The sequence below is a fragment of the Chiloscyllium punctatum genome, chromosome 10, assembly GCF_047496795.1.
Source record: "Chiloscyllium punctatum isolate Juve2018m chromosome 10, sChiPun1.3, whole genome shotgun sequence".
Lineage (NCBI taxonomy): Eukaryota > Metazoa > Chordata > Chondrichthyes > Orectolobiformes > Hemiscylliidae > Chiloscyllium > Chiloscyllium punctatum.
The window spans coordinates 52,447,819-52,465,559 of NC_092748.1; the positions used below are offsets into that span (position 1 = coordinate 52,447,819).

At 40.6% G+C, this 17,741-nt stretch overlaps 1 protein-coding gene across 5 annotated transcripts in view; it reads left to right on the forward strand.

The window, feature by feature from the left end:
* LOC140482128 (dual 3',5'-cyclic-AMP and -GMP phosphodiesterase 11A-like) overlaps positions 1-17,741 on the forward strand; it is a 424,709-nt gene that overhangs the window by 20,212 nt on the left and 386,756 nt on the right. For 2 of the 5 annotated variants that reach the window (XM_072579130.1, XM_072579131.1), the window contains exon 1: positions 4,405-5,757. The exons of the other annotated variants lie outside the window; for them this stretch is intronic. In XM_072579130.1, the coding sequence (XP_072435231.1) occupies positions 4,969-5,757 (789 nt within the window). In that variant the 5' untranslated portion in view covers positions 4,405-4,968. Of the gene's footprint in view, positions 1-4,404; positions 5,758-17,741 lie in introns of those variants that run through there. 5 annotated transcript variants of the gene reach the window in all.

Sequence of the window (17,741 nt, forward strand, 5' to 3'; positions counted from 1 at the left end):
GCAAATGACACCAAAATTGGAGGTGTAGAGGACAGTGAAGAGGGTTACCTCAGATTACAACAGGGTCTTGATCAGTTGGGCCAATGGGCTGAGAAGTGGCAGATGGAGTTTAATTCAGATAAATGTGAGGTGCTGCATTTTTGGGACTTATACACTTAATGGTAAGGTCCTCAGGAGTGTTGCTGAACAAAGAGACCTTGGAGTGCAGGTTCATAGCTCCATGAAAGTGGAGTCGCAGGTGGATAGGATAGTGAAGAAGGCGTTTGGTATGCTTTCCTTTATTGGTCAGAGTATTGAGTACAGGAGTTGGGAGGTCATGTTGCGGCTGTACAGGACATTGGTTAGGCCACTGTTGGAATATTGCATGCAATTCTGGTCTCCTTCCTATGGTAAAGATGTTGTGAAACTTGAAAGGGTTCAGAAAAGATTTACAAGGATATTGCCAGGGTTGGAGGATTTGAGCTACAGGGAGAGGCTGAACAGGCTGGGGCTGTTTTCCCTGGAGCGTCGGAGGCTGAAGGGTGACCTTTATAGAGGTTTACAAAATTGAGGGGTATGGATAGAATAAATAGGCCAAGTCTCTTCCCTGGGTTGGGGGAATCCAGAATTAGATGGCATAGGTTTAGGGTGAGAGGGGAAAGATATAAAAGGGACCTAAGGGGCAACTTTTTCACACAGAGGGTGGTATTTGTATGGAATGAGCTGCCAGAGGAAGTGGTGGAGACTGGTAGAATTGCAACATTTAAGAGGCATTTGGATGGTTATATGAATAGGAGGGGTTTGGAGGGATATGGGCCAGGTGCTGGCAGGTGGGTCTAGATTGGGTTGGGATAACCGGTCGGCATGGACGGGTTGGACCGAAGAGTCTGTTTCTGAGCTATATATCTCTATGACCTTTGCCCTGTACAGGACAATGTTGACTTCACTTGTAATCACTGTAAACAAAAGGTGTGATCCGTGTTGGAAACATGTCTTTGATGTAATGTTTCTATTGGGATCTCAAGATCTTCTGATAATCCGATATTCGGATAATCGAGGTTCCTCTGTATCATGTTTGAATCAATTATTTTGTTTAACATCAGTTAGTTTGATCAGTTGCATCACATTGGAGTACGCACTTGAATTGAATTGAATTTATTGTCACGTGTACCAAGGCACAGTGAAAAGCTTTGTCTTGCTAGCAATACAGGCAACTAGAAAAAATTAGGGTCTGCACTGCCTTTGTAAAATCCTTTGGTGTCTGGTCTGGTCCTTAATACAACCCATGATTCAATATTGTCCAGGTCTTCTTGCACTTAGGTATGGACTACTTCAGCATCTGAGGAGTCACAAAAGATGCTGAATATTGTGCAAGGTACTTTTCAATGTGGAGGGAGGACCTCATCTCCACAAAGTCTTCTACCAATACTGTCATGGACAGATTGATGAGCATGAGGCCAAGTATGTTTTTGTGACTTGTTGTTTCACACACTACCTGCCGCAGACCCAGTCTAGCAACTATTTCCTTTAGAACTTGTCCAGTTTGACCAGTAGTAGTGGTGGACATTTGAAAACCCCAAGATTACATTCTGCCTTGGCTTTGGACTCCAGTGTCTTCGGCATGAACACATAATCTAGTCAGACATTCAATACCGAGTTAATGATTCATGTCCAGTTGTCTAACGTGCCCTTCTCCAGCTGTGACACTAACATTAAGTTTGTTCTCTGGGTGTTTAAGATCCCAGACCACTGACTAATCGAAGAACATGTAAATTCTCCCAGTGTCCCAGGCAATGTTTATCTTTAGCTATATATCAGTGGTTGGGTGGGATCGGTTTCGTTCAGTTGGCTGCAGGTAAGTTTGCTAAGGAGGCTGGAAGAACACAGCAAACCAGGCAGCAACAGGAGGTGTAGAAGTCGACGTTTCGGGTGTAACCCATCTTCAGGGCTGGGGATATGATTCCGTCAGCGTGGGTTCAATTCCCTCACAGGCTGAGGTTACCATGAAGGACTCTCCTTCTCAACTTCTCCCCTGGCATGAGGTGTGGTGGCCCTCAGGTTAAATCACCCCGAGTCGTCTCTCTAGGAAGAGAGCAGCCCTATGAACTGTTAAAATTATGGCGACTTGATTTGAACCGACTGGGTTTCCCGTTACGCGTTAACGTTAGTTGGCTGTGAAGCATTTTGCGATCAACGGCTTTGTGAAAACACTCGAAATGTTGTTTGAAATTTGTTAGCCCGAAGTTTGGAAAAAAAAGATTGTTTTTAGAATGTTGAATTCGAGTATAAGATTTCAATCCGAGTCCTTCCATGTGTAGTTTTCACTTGGAAGATGTGCAAATTAACGGGGATCCTGTGTTCCCTGTAGATTGACAGATACAACAAAAAACTTCTGCCTTTTAATGCCGTTAACTCTAATTTATCTCAATTAAGAGAAATTTTATGCTACGAACGTTAAAACATAAACGTTTTCAACATTGATCAGCTTAATAGTTAAAATGTGCTAATGGTGTAAATAATTAACTGCAGCATTTCATTACTTCTGAGGAAGCCAATGAGATGAGACAGCTACGTTGAAAGGACAAACCGCCTCAAGCTACAATTGCGAACAGCATTTCCAAACAAAGTACAAAGCAATAAAAGAGACAGGTTTAATTTCTAAGCACCTTCACCTGGCAAATAGGCTTGTCTGTAACGGGTAAATATCGGAGGCGGCGGTATATTTGTTTCCTCCAGATCACATGATGCAGCTTGCTCGAACTGAATATTAAACAGTGACAGTTGGTGAAAGGTACACTGAGGCAGACAGCAGTTTTGTTTGCAATCGGAATTGACGATGCTATGACTCCACGTTCGGAGGAGATGCGATTGTGTCATTACTCCTCGAATCAGAATGACTGAAACACTGCGGAGTGGGGCCGTTTATAAACCAAAAACAACGGCTTACCATCTCTTGTAAAGCCGGCTCAGTGCTTCTACTAGTCCATCACAACCTTATTCATTGATATCAAAGCATTTTCAATATTTTCAGTTTCACAATTAAATAACATTGTAATCACCCGCAAATATTCCCATTTGGAAGACGATCCAGGACTACATATTGTTCAGACTAAGCCTTTTACTGTAGGTGAGTCTGTAATTTAATAAAAATAGCATTGCTAAGAATTAAACACTAAGAATAGGTATATGAAACTGACAAGTCGAGCCTATGAGGCAGCCAGTGCACAGATCACTGCTTCTTTGCACAACAACACTTTAATTCCCACTCGCCATTCATAACAAGGTCCAAAATCTGGTCATTGGTTTACACCTGAAAACACCAACAACAGGGGATCAAAGAAAAATCTAGTGGACGGGATGAACACTGTGCGAGCTGATGAGCGAACCACATGGTTCTGAAGCGATCAGATTGCAACTCGCCCATTTACCCGAAAGGGCGCGAGCAGACTCTCTCTTCATCAATGAAAGGTTGCGGGCACGCATGCGTGTCAGTCACTGACATGGCTTTCGTCACGAGTCTGAAAGTCTTTCAGAAAATCTCAGTCTGGAATTGAAACCCAGTTCCGTTCGGTGGTCTCGCTTTTGTACTCACACACACTGACTTATTCCCAGCTCTGCTGCTTTTCATTCCAGACTCAACTGGCCATACAGAGACAAATCTCAACAGAAGGTGAACAAAAACGACTTTCATTGACAGGCATGACAGAGGATTGAGACAACAGTCCTTAATTGTATTGTTACCTCACTGATGGAAGAAATTTTAGTTTTCAAAAATAAATCCTGCACATTTCATCGGATTGTATTTGGTGTGGTAGCACATTTCTCCACGAGCCGCCTTCACTTGTGGGCGCGGTGCTTGTAAATGAGTTGTGACAACATTGATGCAGCTGTATCTCTTCATGGTACCATGTAAGGAGAAGTGTTAGCTTTAAAGCGGGGAAATCTTCGCTAGAAAATAAATTGTAAGACACGGAACACATGTCCTACGAAGCAGTCCCTCTGGCTGTAGAACATGTTCTGATTTTTTTTGGGGGGGAGAGAGATACGGAAGAAGTCCTACGTTTTACGTAAATTTCACTGAACACTTCTCATTGAAGTCGCTGCTTGTTGGAGGCGATTATAATCCATTCATTTCAGCACATTGTATGGGTTGGACTGGGAGCTGTGCCTTACCTATCCCATTTCTTCAACGCTGCTTACTCCTTTCCTATTTGTTTAACGCTGCTTATTCGTTTAGTAAATTACTTCGATGGAGAGATCAACAAAATGAGTATTGTGTAAACCAGAGACAAAACAAAAATAATTGTTTTAATCAGAAATATCTGGTTCACATCTACTGTAGATGATGATATAGTCGAACATATTCTTTCATTCAGGTTAAAAAAAAGGTTTGTTATTAATTTAGTCCGACATTCGGGAACCTTTTGTATTCTGAGAATAAATTTATTGCCGTTCTAACACATTTGAACCTTTTGTTTCGATATCAGTTTGCTGGAGGATGCAATCCAATATTTCTTGAAGGTTTACTAGAAATGATATTATTCATCCTGGCAAGGACGGAACAAACTAGGAGCGGGATGTTACTGCAGCAGAAATCAGGATAGACTTCGGCAGCAAACAGTGACCCCTCTACGTCAGTGGATCAGGAGGATCCACGCTTTCTCTGTCATTCTTGGCCGTGCCTTGTTACGCAGCATCAGCGCTCCCAACATGGGCAGATAACAGAGCCGACTAGACTGTCATTCCTTTCACGGCAAGATATCAGAGAGCATCAAACTGCAGGCTGCTCACATCAATCGTTAGTGAGAAATCATTGAGTGCGGTTGTGTAGATATACAGCATGGCGTTCAGGCGGATTATTCACTTTAAATATGCCTGAATTCTAACCTGTAGGTTACCGTAAACGCAGGTTAAGGACTGAACGTGCTGATATGATACTTCAGTGGGATACAATTCGTTAGACTGACTAAGACTTCTCTAGTTCCAGCTATGTCGGGGTCTACAAAGCTAGACTTTTCCGAAGTGGAAACTTTTCTGGATAATCATCCAGATCTTTTCGAAGACTACCTGCTGAGGAAAGGCAAATACAGCGCGGTGGAGAAGTGGCTCAAGCATCATCATCTCAGCAAAACCCCATCGACCCCCACCACAGGGGAGAAGGGCGCTGTCGCCAAGGAGTGCTGGGTGACCAAAGGAGATGGCCTGCAGAGGAGACCCTCCCAGCGGGAGCTCAGAAAAAACTTTGCCAGATCTAAGGCGATGACCGTCAACAGGACTTACGACGAGCATGTGAACTCCAGGGACAAGGAACCACTCTCCAGCATGAGGAGGCGAGCTCTCCTCAGGAAAGCCAGCTCGCTACCTCCCACCACAGCCCACATCTTGAGCGCCTTATTGGAATCTCGGGTCAATATCCCTCAGTATGCATCCACGGCGATCGACTACAAATGCGAACTCAGGGATACCAACGAGAGAGAATTCTTTCTGGAACTCGTCAAAGACATCTCCAATGATTTGGACCTGACCAGCCTGAGCTACAAAATCCTTATCTTCGTCTGTATCCTGGTCGATGCCGACCGATGCTCCTTGTTCCTTGTGGAAGGAACTTCCAATAAAAAGACTCTAGTGTCCAAATTCTTTGACGTGCACGCAGGGACCACAGTGCTACCTTCGTGCAGTATGGAAAACTCCAACGAAGTGCAGGTGCCATGGGGGAAAGGAATCATTGGTTATGTGGCGGAACACGGACAGACGGTCAATATTCCTGATGCTTACCAGGTAAGAATTCCTAGCGCAAAAGAACCCCTGGTAGACTACGTTTGTTTCAGACAGCTTGTACTTCAAATATAAAAGGAATGACTAAGAATATGTAGTGTCTGTACTAAAAATGTCAAAGGTAAGTGTTGTAACATTACAAACACAATTTACAGGAAACGTTCTCTCCCTTATCCCCACCCCAACCCCCGGCGTCCCCTTCCATTGTAGCTTTCCTGAAGAATCGGTTAAAATCCAAATGCTTTGCAGTGCAGTAAGCCATTTTATTTAAATAGATGCAACTTAAATTAACAGTTGCTCCTTTTTGGAGTATGTGTAAAATAAATATTTTCATTTAGTAAAGGATTTAGTTCATCCTTCAGCTCGTTTTCAGGTGGTAAAGTCAGATAGTTCACTGGTAAACGCATTAACATTGGTACCACCTTGCTTAGTTATTTGGGAAAACCTGATCAATTGTGGACTTTTAGAATGGAATTCTTTCTTACCTATATGTGTTGTGTATTTGACATCCCAGACTCTGCTTAAATCGTGCTCGTAATTAACTAAACAGAATATCAGCAGCATTTCATCGCTTTTTTTATATAAATGAAGAAACACAACGCAAATTTAATCCTTTGACTGACGATACAATACATTTTGATCCTTGAAAAGGGGTCATCAGAGTGTGATCAGGAAAGGTCGGGGTTTAACTATAATTCATTTACTCGTTTAACTATAATTCATTTAGACGTTTATCAGCTGACTTTTGCATAGCAATGCTGGACGAGATAAATACAAACTCTTAAAGGTAAAATATCACGTTGATTGGTGACAATAACAATTTATTGGAGAATAATTAACAAAGGAGATAATTAAAATGCTGTTATGAAGGAAGGAGGGGAAGTTCCAGGTAGAAGTGTCCTCAGAAAGAGGACAACTGGAGAACTGAACTAGTATTGCCTCTTGCTTCACTATTTTGGAAGAAAACGTAAATTAATTCAAAATTGCAAATTTTTTTTAGGACTCAATGTCGCAAGTACATCTTAATCATACCCTTAATATATGAAAAATAATATGACATATGTTGTTTGACACAGACTTTCTGATGTTTGGCATGGTTTCATATTCCTAACTGAGACTGCAGTTCCGGGAGCATTAAACTAAAACTGTCAGAACCTTTCCAAGCAGAGTGATCCATAAAATCCGGCATCACCGGGTTTTTGTCTTCAAACCCCTGCAAAATTTCCACCAGTTATCCAGTATCTTATTCAAATTGTGCATTCCAGGTAATTTGATAATCACAATACGAGGAAAAAAAGTTTTTAATTCCCTTTTCAGAAGTAACAAAAAAGGCTAGAAGATTGAATGGTATACAATCACGTTAAATAATACATAACATCCGTATTCTTGCTGCGTGCTGTTCGGAATATTTAGAATCTGGATAACTCCCGTACCAGGCTTGCGTTAAGTCATCTAGGAATCTATTCCCACTGCTGTCAATAAACAGAATAAAACATGTAACCATGTGATCCACTAACAATATTAAACAATGACGCGGGATGAAGTCACAGAAGTCGCTTATAGTTTGCATCCAAGCAATACTCCAGAAATTCGCGGAAACCTCTGTCACACTAACCACAGATTAACCTCACAGGATATTTAAATGCATCGCTTGGAAATAATTCCTAGAGCACAACGTGAAAAAATAAGTCTCTGGTGTATAGATTGTTTAAAGCTAGTGAAATGATTTATGGTGCCAAATTGACAAGACAGTATCAACTCCACCGTTCGTCTCAATGATCAATTCTCCAAGCGTACGTAACAGCAGGGGGCGCTCCTAAGTTAGGTCTTCAAGTCGAGTCAACAGCAATTTTACTGCACACAAAAGTAAATATTTTGAACGATATTCGTTTTATCATTTGCTTACCTTAAAGGTCCACATGTTCGTTTTCACTTGCGCTTGTTACTTTAGAGAGGATTGAAATCTACCAATGTGACGCCTTTATTGAAAAAGGGGAGACAAAGAAGGTGACCATAGACCAGTTAGCTTAAAAGTCTGTTATGGGAATACAGTAGTGTTCTTCTTTAATAAAGGATACTGTAATAGCAGAGAATTTAGAAGTACATAATATAATTAGACACTCAGCATGTTTTCATAACGGAAAATCATACATGACAAATTTACTATAATTCTTTGAGAAGATAACAAGCCAGATAAATAAAGGTGAAGCAGTGGATGTAATATTTGAATTTTCAGAAAGTGTTTGACAAGGTACAATACATTAGGCTAATTAATATAAGAGCTCATAGTGTTCTAGATAAGATATTAGTGTAGTTTGAGGATTGTCTAACTAAAAGAATACAGACTTGGGGTAAGGGGATCATTTTCAAGATGACACCCTATAACCAGTTTTGTGCCACAGTGATTAGTGCTGGAGCCACAATTATATACAACATATATCTATAATGAATTAGATGAGGAGGGTGAATTTACTATAGCCAAGTTTGCAGATAACAAAAATAGGTGGGAGGGCAAGTGGTGAGGATGACAGAGTCTGAGGAATGATATAGACAGGATACGTAAGTGGACAAAAACTTGGCAGATGGAGTATACTGTTGGAAAAAAAAGTGTTAACGCAGCTTTGGAGGAACTGAATATTATTTAAGTGGTGAAACAAATGCAAAGTATTAGGACAGTACAGGAGGCCATGTCAGGAACAGTACTGGGCATATCTAAAAATGAGGTTCTGGATTAGTGGTGCTGGACTAGTACAGACTACAGATTCAAAAACACCAGCAACAGTTCTCCTTCAAGATCCTCCGCTCCACGCTTGCAGCAATGCGCCGGCACCTAACCTCTCTCCAGTCAGCCCTGCCTCAGCTCCAGCACCACTGATCCAGAATCTGGTTTCCAGCATCTGCAGTCATTGTTTTTACTTATATAAAACTGAGGTGTCAATCTGGTGATGCTATCAAATAGGACTACTTGCATGCCAAACAGCATAAGCAGCAAATGATAGACAGAGTTAAGCAATCACAAAACCAATGGATCAGATCTAAGCTCCGCAGTCCTGACACACTCAATCACGAATGGTGGTGAACAATTAAACAATTGACTGGAGAAGGAGGCTCCACAAATATGATGATGGGTAGGGACTGGGGTGGACAAAGTTAAAAGTCACATAACACCAAATTATAGTCCCACCAGATTTATTTGGAAGCACTAGCTTTCAGGTGGTTGTAGAGTATAAGATCATAAAACGCAGAATTTCTAACAAGAGATTACAATGCCATACAGTGTATATTGAATATGATATGTTCAATTTATCACTCTATGACAGTATAATCTTTTGCTATAAATTCTGTGTTTTATGATCTTATACTCCACAACCACCTGATGAAGGAGCAGCACCTCTGAAAGCTAGTGCTTCCAAATAAACCTGTTGGACTATAACCTGGTGTTGTATGGTTTTTAACTTTGTCAACAAATATCCCCATCCTCAATGATGGAAGAGCTCAGCACACTAATGCTGAGATACAGCTGAAACATTTGCAGCAATCTTCAGCCAGAAGTGTGCTAAGTGGATGATCCATCTCTGCTTCCTTCAATGGTGTAAGGTAAAAACAATGACTGCAGATGCTGGAAAGCAAATACTGGATTAGTGGTGCTGGAAGAGCACAGCAGTTCAGGCAGCATCCAACGAGCAGCGAAATCGACGTTTCGGGCAAAAGCCCTTCGCTCGAAACGTTGATTTCATTCCTCCAATGGTCCCCAGTGTTCAGCTAATTCAGTTCACTCCACATCATATCAAGGTGGGCCCTGATCACGTTCTGTCAATAGTACTGAAGTCTTGTGCTCCAGAACCTGCTGTTCCTCTAGTCAACACTGGCATCTCTCCCACTGTGCACAAAAAAACAGGCCAAATCCAGCCAATTACTGGCCCAACAGCCTACTCTTAATCATCATAAAGTGATGGAAGGTATCACCTACAGTGCTATAAAGCAGCATTTGCTCAGCAATAACTTGCTCAGTAATGCCCAGTTTGGAGTCCACCAGGGCCACTTAGCTCCTGACTTCGTTACAGCCTTGGTTCGAACATGGACAAAAGAGCTGAATTCCAGAGGTGAGTGAGAGTGACAGCCCTTGACACCAAGGCTGCATTCGACTGAGGCCTCAAGGCATCAAGGAGTCCAACAAAAACTGGAATCAATGGGTATCGGGCAAAGTCTCTGCTGGTTGGAGTCATACCTGACACACAGGAAAATGGTCATGTTTGCTGGAGATCAATCACCTCAGCTGCAGGACATCTCTGCAGGAATTCCTCAGGAGAGAGTCCTAGGCTCAACCAACTTCAGCTGCTTCATCAGTGACCTTCCCTCCATCACAAGGTCAGAAGTGGGGATGTTCGTTGATGACTGTGCAATGTTCAGTGCCATTGGCGACTCCTCAGATACTGAAGTAGTCCATGTTCAAATGCAGAAAGGTGTGGACAATATCCAGGGCTTGGCCTGACAAGTAACATTCATGCCACACAAAAGCCAGACTATGACCATCACCAATATGAGACCATCTAACCACCGCCTCTTGACATTCAATGGTATTACCTATGATCAACATCCTTGGGATTATCATTGACCATAAACTCAACTGGACTCACCACATAAACACAATAGCAACAAAGGCAGTTCAGAGACTAGGAATACTCTGATAGGGAACTCATTTCCTGACACACAAACCCCCCCCCCCCCTCCCCGCCCACCAACAATGACCAAAACCTGCCACCATCTATGAGGCACAAGTCAGGAATGTGATGCTATACTCCCCATTTGCCTGAATGGGTGCAGCTCCAATAACACTCAAGAAGCTTAATACCATCTAGGACAAAGCAGCACTGCATCAACAATGTTATGTACTAGACCAAACCCCTTCAAAATATATTGCGAAGGTTGCCTAGATCTTTAACGTTTTCTTATTTTAAAGGTAAGTGTCAGGCATTGCATTCCGGATGCAATTCAGTTGGTCAAACTACTCAACTGTAAACAAAACGCACTTTCTTTTTACAGACAATATAAAATAAAACAAAAGAATTGGCTTAACTCTATTGAAATGCTTAACAAAATAATATATATTAGCTACTAATTAATTGTTCCAATATAGTAACATCCCATAAACACATCCTTAATAAAGACAAATTCAGTAAATTAGATTGTCTCACATGCAATTCTAGCAGCAGGAGCTGAACCCAGCTTTTAGCTGTAACAGAGACAGAAATAAGAGCTTCCACATCCAGCTTCAAGATTGCACCCACTGCAGAAAGCTGAAACTAAAAATCCTGGTTCTGTGAGAGCTTGACCCACCCATACAGGCTTCAACTTGTTTAAAAAAAACACAACGGCCTCACATGCTGTTTATTGACTTTGAGCAGACCAGTCTGTGCCTCTGTCTTAATTATAAAAATCCTGACAAAATACACCTCTTAAAGCCATAGTATTGTAACACTTGCCCTCCTTTAAAAAATGAATCATGAATATAAAGAGATGGCTTATTTTTTAAAAAGTCTTTCACATTATGCTATTAGTAAACTACAATACCTACATATTACATTGGCTCTAAGTATGCAAATATTCAGTACTACAGTTCATTTCAGTCTTTTTTTTTACTGCCACCATCTCCGTCTTCCTTCAAAGTTGCGACAACAATTCAGCAATTATGTTCTCTTTTTGAAATGAATGCCTGCAATATTAAGCTCTAAACAGAGTCTGGTATTTTTATCTTTAAAATTTTCCCAAAAACTTTAAAAGGTTATGATCAGTATACACAATTGCCTCAGACATTATGGGCGATATAAATGTTGAATGTTGCAACAAACACACTAAACTCAAGGTCTCTTTCTCAACTGTGGAGTTTTTCAAATGATTATTCAATTTTATGGAAAAATATCCAATAGGTCTTTCTAACTTCTCCTTGTCGTCTTGACACCCACATCAATAGCCACTTCAAGTGGCTTTGCATAATTAAGTGTAGTTAACACAGCTTTCATGCTGTCAAATGCTTCTGACATTTTTCTGACCACTGAAACTTTCTGCACTGCTTCAACCAGCCAGTCAGTGGAGCAACTATGCTACTAAAATTCGATACGAACTTCCAATAAAAACAACTCAATCCCAGGAATTTGTACTTTGCTCTTCATCAATGGTATAGGAAACTCCCCAAAAATCTTTTCAAATCCCATGGGGCCATCTGTCCATGTCCAATAACATGGCCCAGGAATGTGACTTGGGCTTTTGCCACCTCATCCTTGGTCAGGTTTATCACCAAATCTGCCTCCCAAAGTCAATCAAATAATTCCAATAGATGCTTCAAATGTTCCTTCCATGTGTGACTAAAAATCACCAGATTGTCAATGTCCACCACACAATTGGGTAATCCAGAAATTGTTTTTGGTTAGTTTTTGGAATGCGACTGGCACATTTTTCTTGCCAAATGGCATGACTTTAAACTGTTATAATCCATTCAAAAAGCCAAAATTTCCTTGGCTCTTTCAGGTAAAGGTACCTGCCAGTTTCTTCTCAATAAGTCCAACTTTATAATATAAGTTGCTTGTCCCACCTTCTGAATACAGTCTTCCAAATGTGGAATAGGATATGAATCAGATTTTGTGAATGCATTGACATTGCGATAGTCCACACATAATTGTTGGGTACCATCTAGTTTTGGCACTACCACTACTAGTGAGCTCCATTCACTACAATTCACTTCGATTTTAATGTCTTTGAGCGAACATTCAATCTTGTTTTGAACTTGCTCCAACTTTAATGGGTTAAGTCTTTGGGATGTTGCTTAATTGGAACAGCATTTCCTACTTCGGGCAGCACGGTGGTTCAGTGGTTCGCACTACTGCCTCACTGCACCAGGGATCTAGGTTCGATTCCAGTCTGGGGCGGCTGTGTGTAGAATTTGCACATTCTCCCTGTATCTGCATGGGTTTTTTCCAAATGCTCTGGCTTCTTCCCACAATCCAACGATGTGCAGGTTAGATGAATTGGCCATGCTAAATTGCCCACGTGTTCAGGGATGTGTATGTTAGGTGCGTTAGTTAGGCGTAAATATAGTGGAATGGGTCTGGGTGGATTACTCTTCGGAGGGTTGGTGTGGACTTGTTAGACCAAATGGCCTGTTTCCACATTGTCGGGATCCGATTAAACTTTTGCATCATGTGCAATCAGAGTTGTACTTCCCAGCTTATTCCCATATATCTCCCCATATGATTAAAACAAGTCTTTCAGGTCAATTCGATTTTCATTTGAAGGTAACTCAATATCCCAATTTTTGAGAACTGCCTCATTGTCCAAATTAATTTGAGAAATGTCCAGTTTAGAATCAACTGAATTTGATGCTTCACTCTGTATTGTAACAAATAACACATTGTCCTTTTTTCTTTCCTTCCTATCAAAATATCTTTTTAGCAGATTCACATGACATGCTCTGTGAGATTGCTTTTGATCTGGCGTTCTTATCAAATAATTCACCTCACCCAATTTCATTTTGATTTGATAAGGCCCATTAAACCTTGTTTTTAAAGGGTCACTTACCACGGGAAGTAAGACTGACTCTTTATCTCCACTAGCAAACTTGCAAATTTTTGTTTTCTTGTCTGCATCCTATTTTGTCACACACTGTGCGTCTTTTAAATGCTATCTAGCCAACTCACCTGCTCTATTTAATCTTTTCATTTCTCTATTATGCCTTCTATCACTTCACCACTTTTCTCCACGCTCACCAACCTCACTTTATATAATGCACTATTGCTCTTCTCACCATGACTTCCACATATTACCACTTTTTTCCAGCAATACTCCTAAACTATGCATTTCCTCACCTCTCATCATCAGATTATCATAGAATCCCTACAGTGTAGAAACAGACCCTTTGGCCCAACAAGTCCACACCAACCCTCCAAAGAGTAATTCACCCAGACCCATTCCCCTACCCTATTACTCTACATTTACCTGTGACTAATGTACCTAACCTACACATCCCTGAATACTACGGGCAATTTAGCATGGCTAACTTACCTAATCTGATTTGGAGGTGCGGTGCTGGACTGGGGTGTACAAAGTTAAAAATTGCACAACACCAGGTTATAGTCCAACTGGTTTATTTGGAAGCACTAGCTTTCGGAGCACTACTCCTTCATCTGGTGGTTATGGAGTATAAGATATGGATATAGAATTTATAGCAACAGTTTACAGTGTGATGTAACTGAAATTAAATATTGAAAAAATATCTGGATTGTTTAAGTCTCTCATCTTTTAGAATGGCATGTTGGTTTCAGTTCTTTCATATGTAAATTCCAGAACTTTCTTAAAGTTACATTCTCAAATGAACTTTAACAATTGGTGCCACGCTAGCCCGGCTAGTGCATTGAAGGTGTGAGGTGCCCTGTGTGAGGCTGTCTGTGCCCCAATGTTCAGACTGATTCTAATCTAAAAAAGGAATTTACAGAATCTTACATGGATTCATACAGTTTTTGAGCAAAATAAAATGTAATTCTGCAAGTACAAATTCACCCCGTAAGTGTGTGTGTGGGGCGCAATGGGATCACCTGTAGTGTTACATGAACCCAAGGTCCTAGTTGAGGCCATTTCCATGGGTACTTGGCTATCAGCCTCTGTTCAGCCACTTTGTGTTGTTCCCTGTGCCGAAGTCTGTCTTGGAAGATGGTCACCCGAAGGTCAGAGGTCGAATGTCTGAGGCCAAATGAAACAGAACATGGCTCCCTTGCACTGTAAGACACCACTGCAAACCACTGAGTCAACATGCCGCTGACGATTGACTTGCCCCCATATCTCTTAACTTTTTTACCTACTCTTCCTGCCAGATATGAGTAAACCTTATCACACAAGTAAATTCTTTAAAGACATCTCGCATTTTCTTCTCAACCAACCCCTGACCAGGTTGTACATTCTTCTGCAGCTTTTTAGCTTCCATTGTAGTTTCCTTTACTACTGTAACAAAATTCACTGGCTTATCTTATTTTCCCATATCTGTCTTCCCAGTGCTTTTTCTAAACCACCAACACTGCAACTTCATGTGGTCTACTTTATTGTAATGAAAACACCTGAGATTTTTTACTTCTTTCCCCAGATGGGTTTCCTTTATACCCTGTGGTAAACTCTTTACTATCCTCAATGTGATCTCCTTTTCCCTTACCACCTAAAGATTTCCCTTTTCCCCACTTTCTATCCCTCACCGATTGAAATTGATGTCAGAAGCCAAACTTTGATTTATGAACCAACTCATAATCAACTGCCGTTTCCACTACTAATCTTGCAATCTTAACTCTGTGCTCTTCCATGAATTCTCACTCCTTCAGGAAATAAATTTTTGAATTCCTCCAAAATAATTGTTTCCCTGAGACGGGACTCTAAAACTAATGCATAGAGTTTGAAAGAATCAAACAAGGTAACTTTGATACCTGGATAAATGTTTGATCTATTTTCGATGCTCTTATCCATGTATCAAAATTACCTTGTTTGATTCTTTCAAACTCTATGTATGCTGTTTTTAAGGTCCCGTCTTAGATTCCTAAAATGTTGTCTGTAATCTTCTTTGACAAGCTCATATGCACTGAAGATAGCATTTTTTTAACCTCCTTATACTCCCAGATACCTCCTCTAATAATGATGCAAAAACCTTACTAGCTCTACCTACTAACTTCGTTTGGAGCAACAATACCCACATGGTCATTAGTCATTTCATTTATTAAGATACTTAAGTGAAATGAGAAAAGGCTTCTACATCCTTCTCGTTGAACTCCGGCAATGTTTGGACATATTTAAACAGATTCTCACCAGAATCCCTTTGTCTACAATGGGATTGCTTTCCATCACTATTCTTATCACTACTCTTACCTTTCACCTGTACCTCGGCCATTTTAAGTCAACTTTGAGTTTTCAGTTTCAACCTCTGAATTTCAAAAACTCTCTCCTTTTCATCCTTTCCTATTCTTTTTGTTCTGCCAGAGCTATTCTTTCCTTTTATTTTCCTCTGCTAGAGCTATTCTCTCTTTCTGCTTTTCTTCTATTTGCAATTGTAATTCAAGCTGTTTCATTTCTTTTTCATATTCAATCTGCTTCATTTACAATTGAATTTTAGCCATTTCCAATGATTCTGTTGGCATTTCCAGCAGTCATAAATGTCGAACTGTTGCTGCAATTGCAGTACCTCCCCTTTTTCACACAGACAACCCCAACTCCAGCTTGTCTTGACAATTCCAAAAGCTTTGCTTTGCTCACTTTCTGTAAAACTCCCAAAGTGAGTTTTTTCACCTCAGGAAATTCTTAGTGACTGAAAGAACTATTATTACGTAAGGTGCACCCTATTAACACCCAAAATAAAAAAAAACACCAACAGTAACCATTCGGTGCCTTTGGTCCATTAATCCTAAACCTAACCAGGAATTAGAGATTTTGATCCTGTCAAGAGCCTCCAATTTGTTATGGACAGACCAAATCCTTTCAAAATATATTAAGAAGATAGCCTAGATCCTAACTTTTTCTTATTTTAAAGGCGTGTCAGGCATTGTATTCTGGATGCAATTCAGATGGTTAAACTACCAGATTTGAAGCAAAGCACCTTTTTTATTTTTATGATATAGTTAAAATATAGACAAAATAAAAATAAAGGAAAAGATTTGGCTTAACTCTATCTCTATTGAGCTGTTTAACAAATTGATATATTAACGACTACTAATTAATTGTTCCAATATAGTAACAGAAACACGCTCTTGGGAAAGAAAAAGTGCAATTCTAGCAGCAAGGAGAGAACCTCAATGTTCAGCTGTAACTAAGATAGAGAAATAAGTGCTTCCACATCCAGCTTCAAGATCCCAGTAACTGCAGAAAGCTAAAACTAAAAATCCTGGTTCTGTAGGATCTTGACCCCACCCATACAGTCTGTTTCTATTGTTCCAACTTTAAAAACAGCCCAAGGTCTTACATGCTGCTTACTTTATTGGCATTGAGCAGACTGCTCCATGCCTCTGTCTTAACCTTTCTTCATAAAAATAACCCAGACCAAATACGCCTATTAAAGCCATAGTACCATTACAACAAGCATCCTCTCCCTGCACCACTAACACACAATGGCAGCAGTATATGCTATTTATAAGATGCTCTGCAGAAATTCACCAAAGATCCTCAGATATCACCTTCCAAATGCACAATCTCTTCCATCTAGAAAGACAAGGATAGCAGATACATGGGAATACCACTATCTTGAAGTTCTTCTCCAACCCATTCACCATACTGACATGATGTCGAGATGCCGTGTTAGACTCCGAAGTCAGAAGTCACATGACACCAGGTTCTAGTGCAACAGGTTTATTTGAAATCCCAAGCTTTCTGAGTGTTGCTCCTTCATCAGGTGAAGCCAGTAGCTACTTCACCTGCCGAAGGAGCAATGCTCCAAAAGCTTGTGATTTCAAATAAACCTGTTGGACTATAACCTGACATCTGACATAGAAATATTTTGCCGTTTCTTCACTGTCACTGAGTCAAAATCTTGGAATTCCCTCCCGAATGGCATTGTGGGCCAACCCACAACAGGTGGACCGCTGTGGCTCAAGAAGGCAACTCACCCCACCACCTTCTCAAAGGTAACTGGGAAAAAGCAATAAATGCTGGCCAGCCAGCAGCACCCTCATCCCACTAAAATGAATATTTAAAAAAATTAAGGAACAGAGGGAATTGGGAATTCTCATTTATGAATCAAAAGTAAAGCTGGCATTCAAGTTCAGTGGATACTTGGGAAAGCAAATGAGATGTTGACCTTTTATTTCAAAGGGAATGGAGTATACAAATGGTGCTGTTCTGTTAAAACTACATAAGGTACTGGTCAGACTATGGCTGGAATACTATGAACAGTTCTGCACCCTATTTAAGGAAAGACATACTGATATTGCAGGCAGTCCAGACAAGGTGCACTGTGCAGATACCAGGTATAT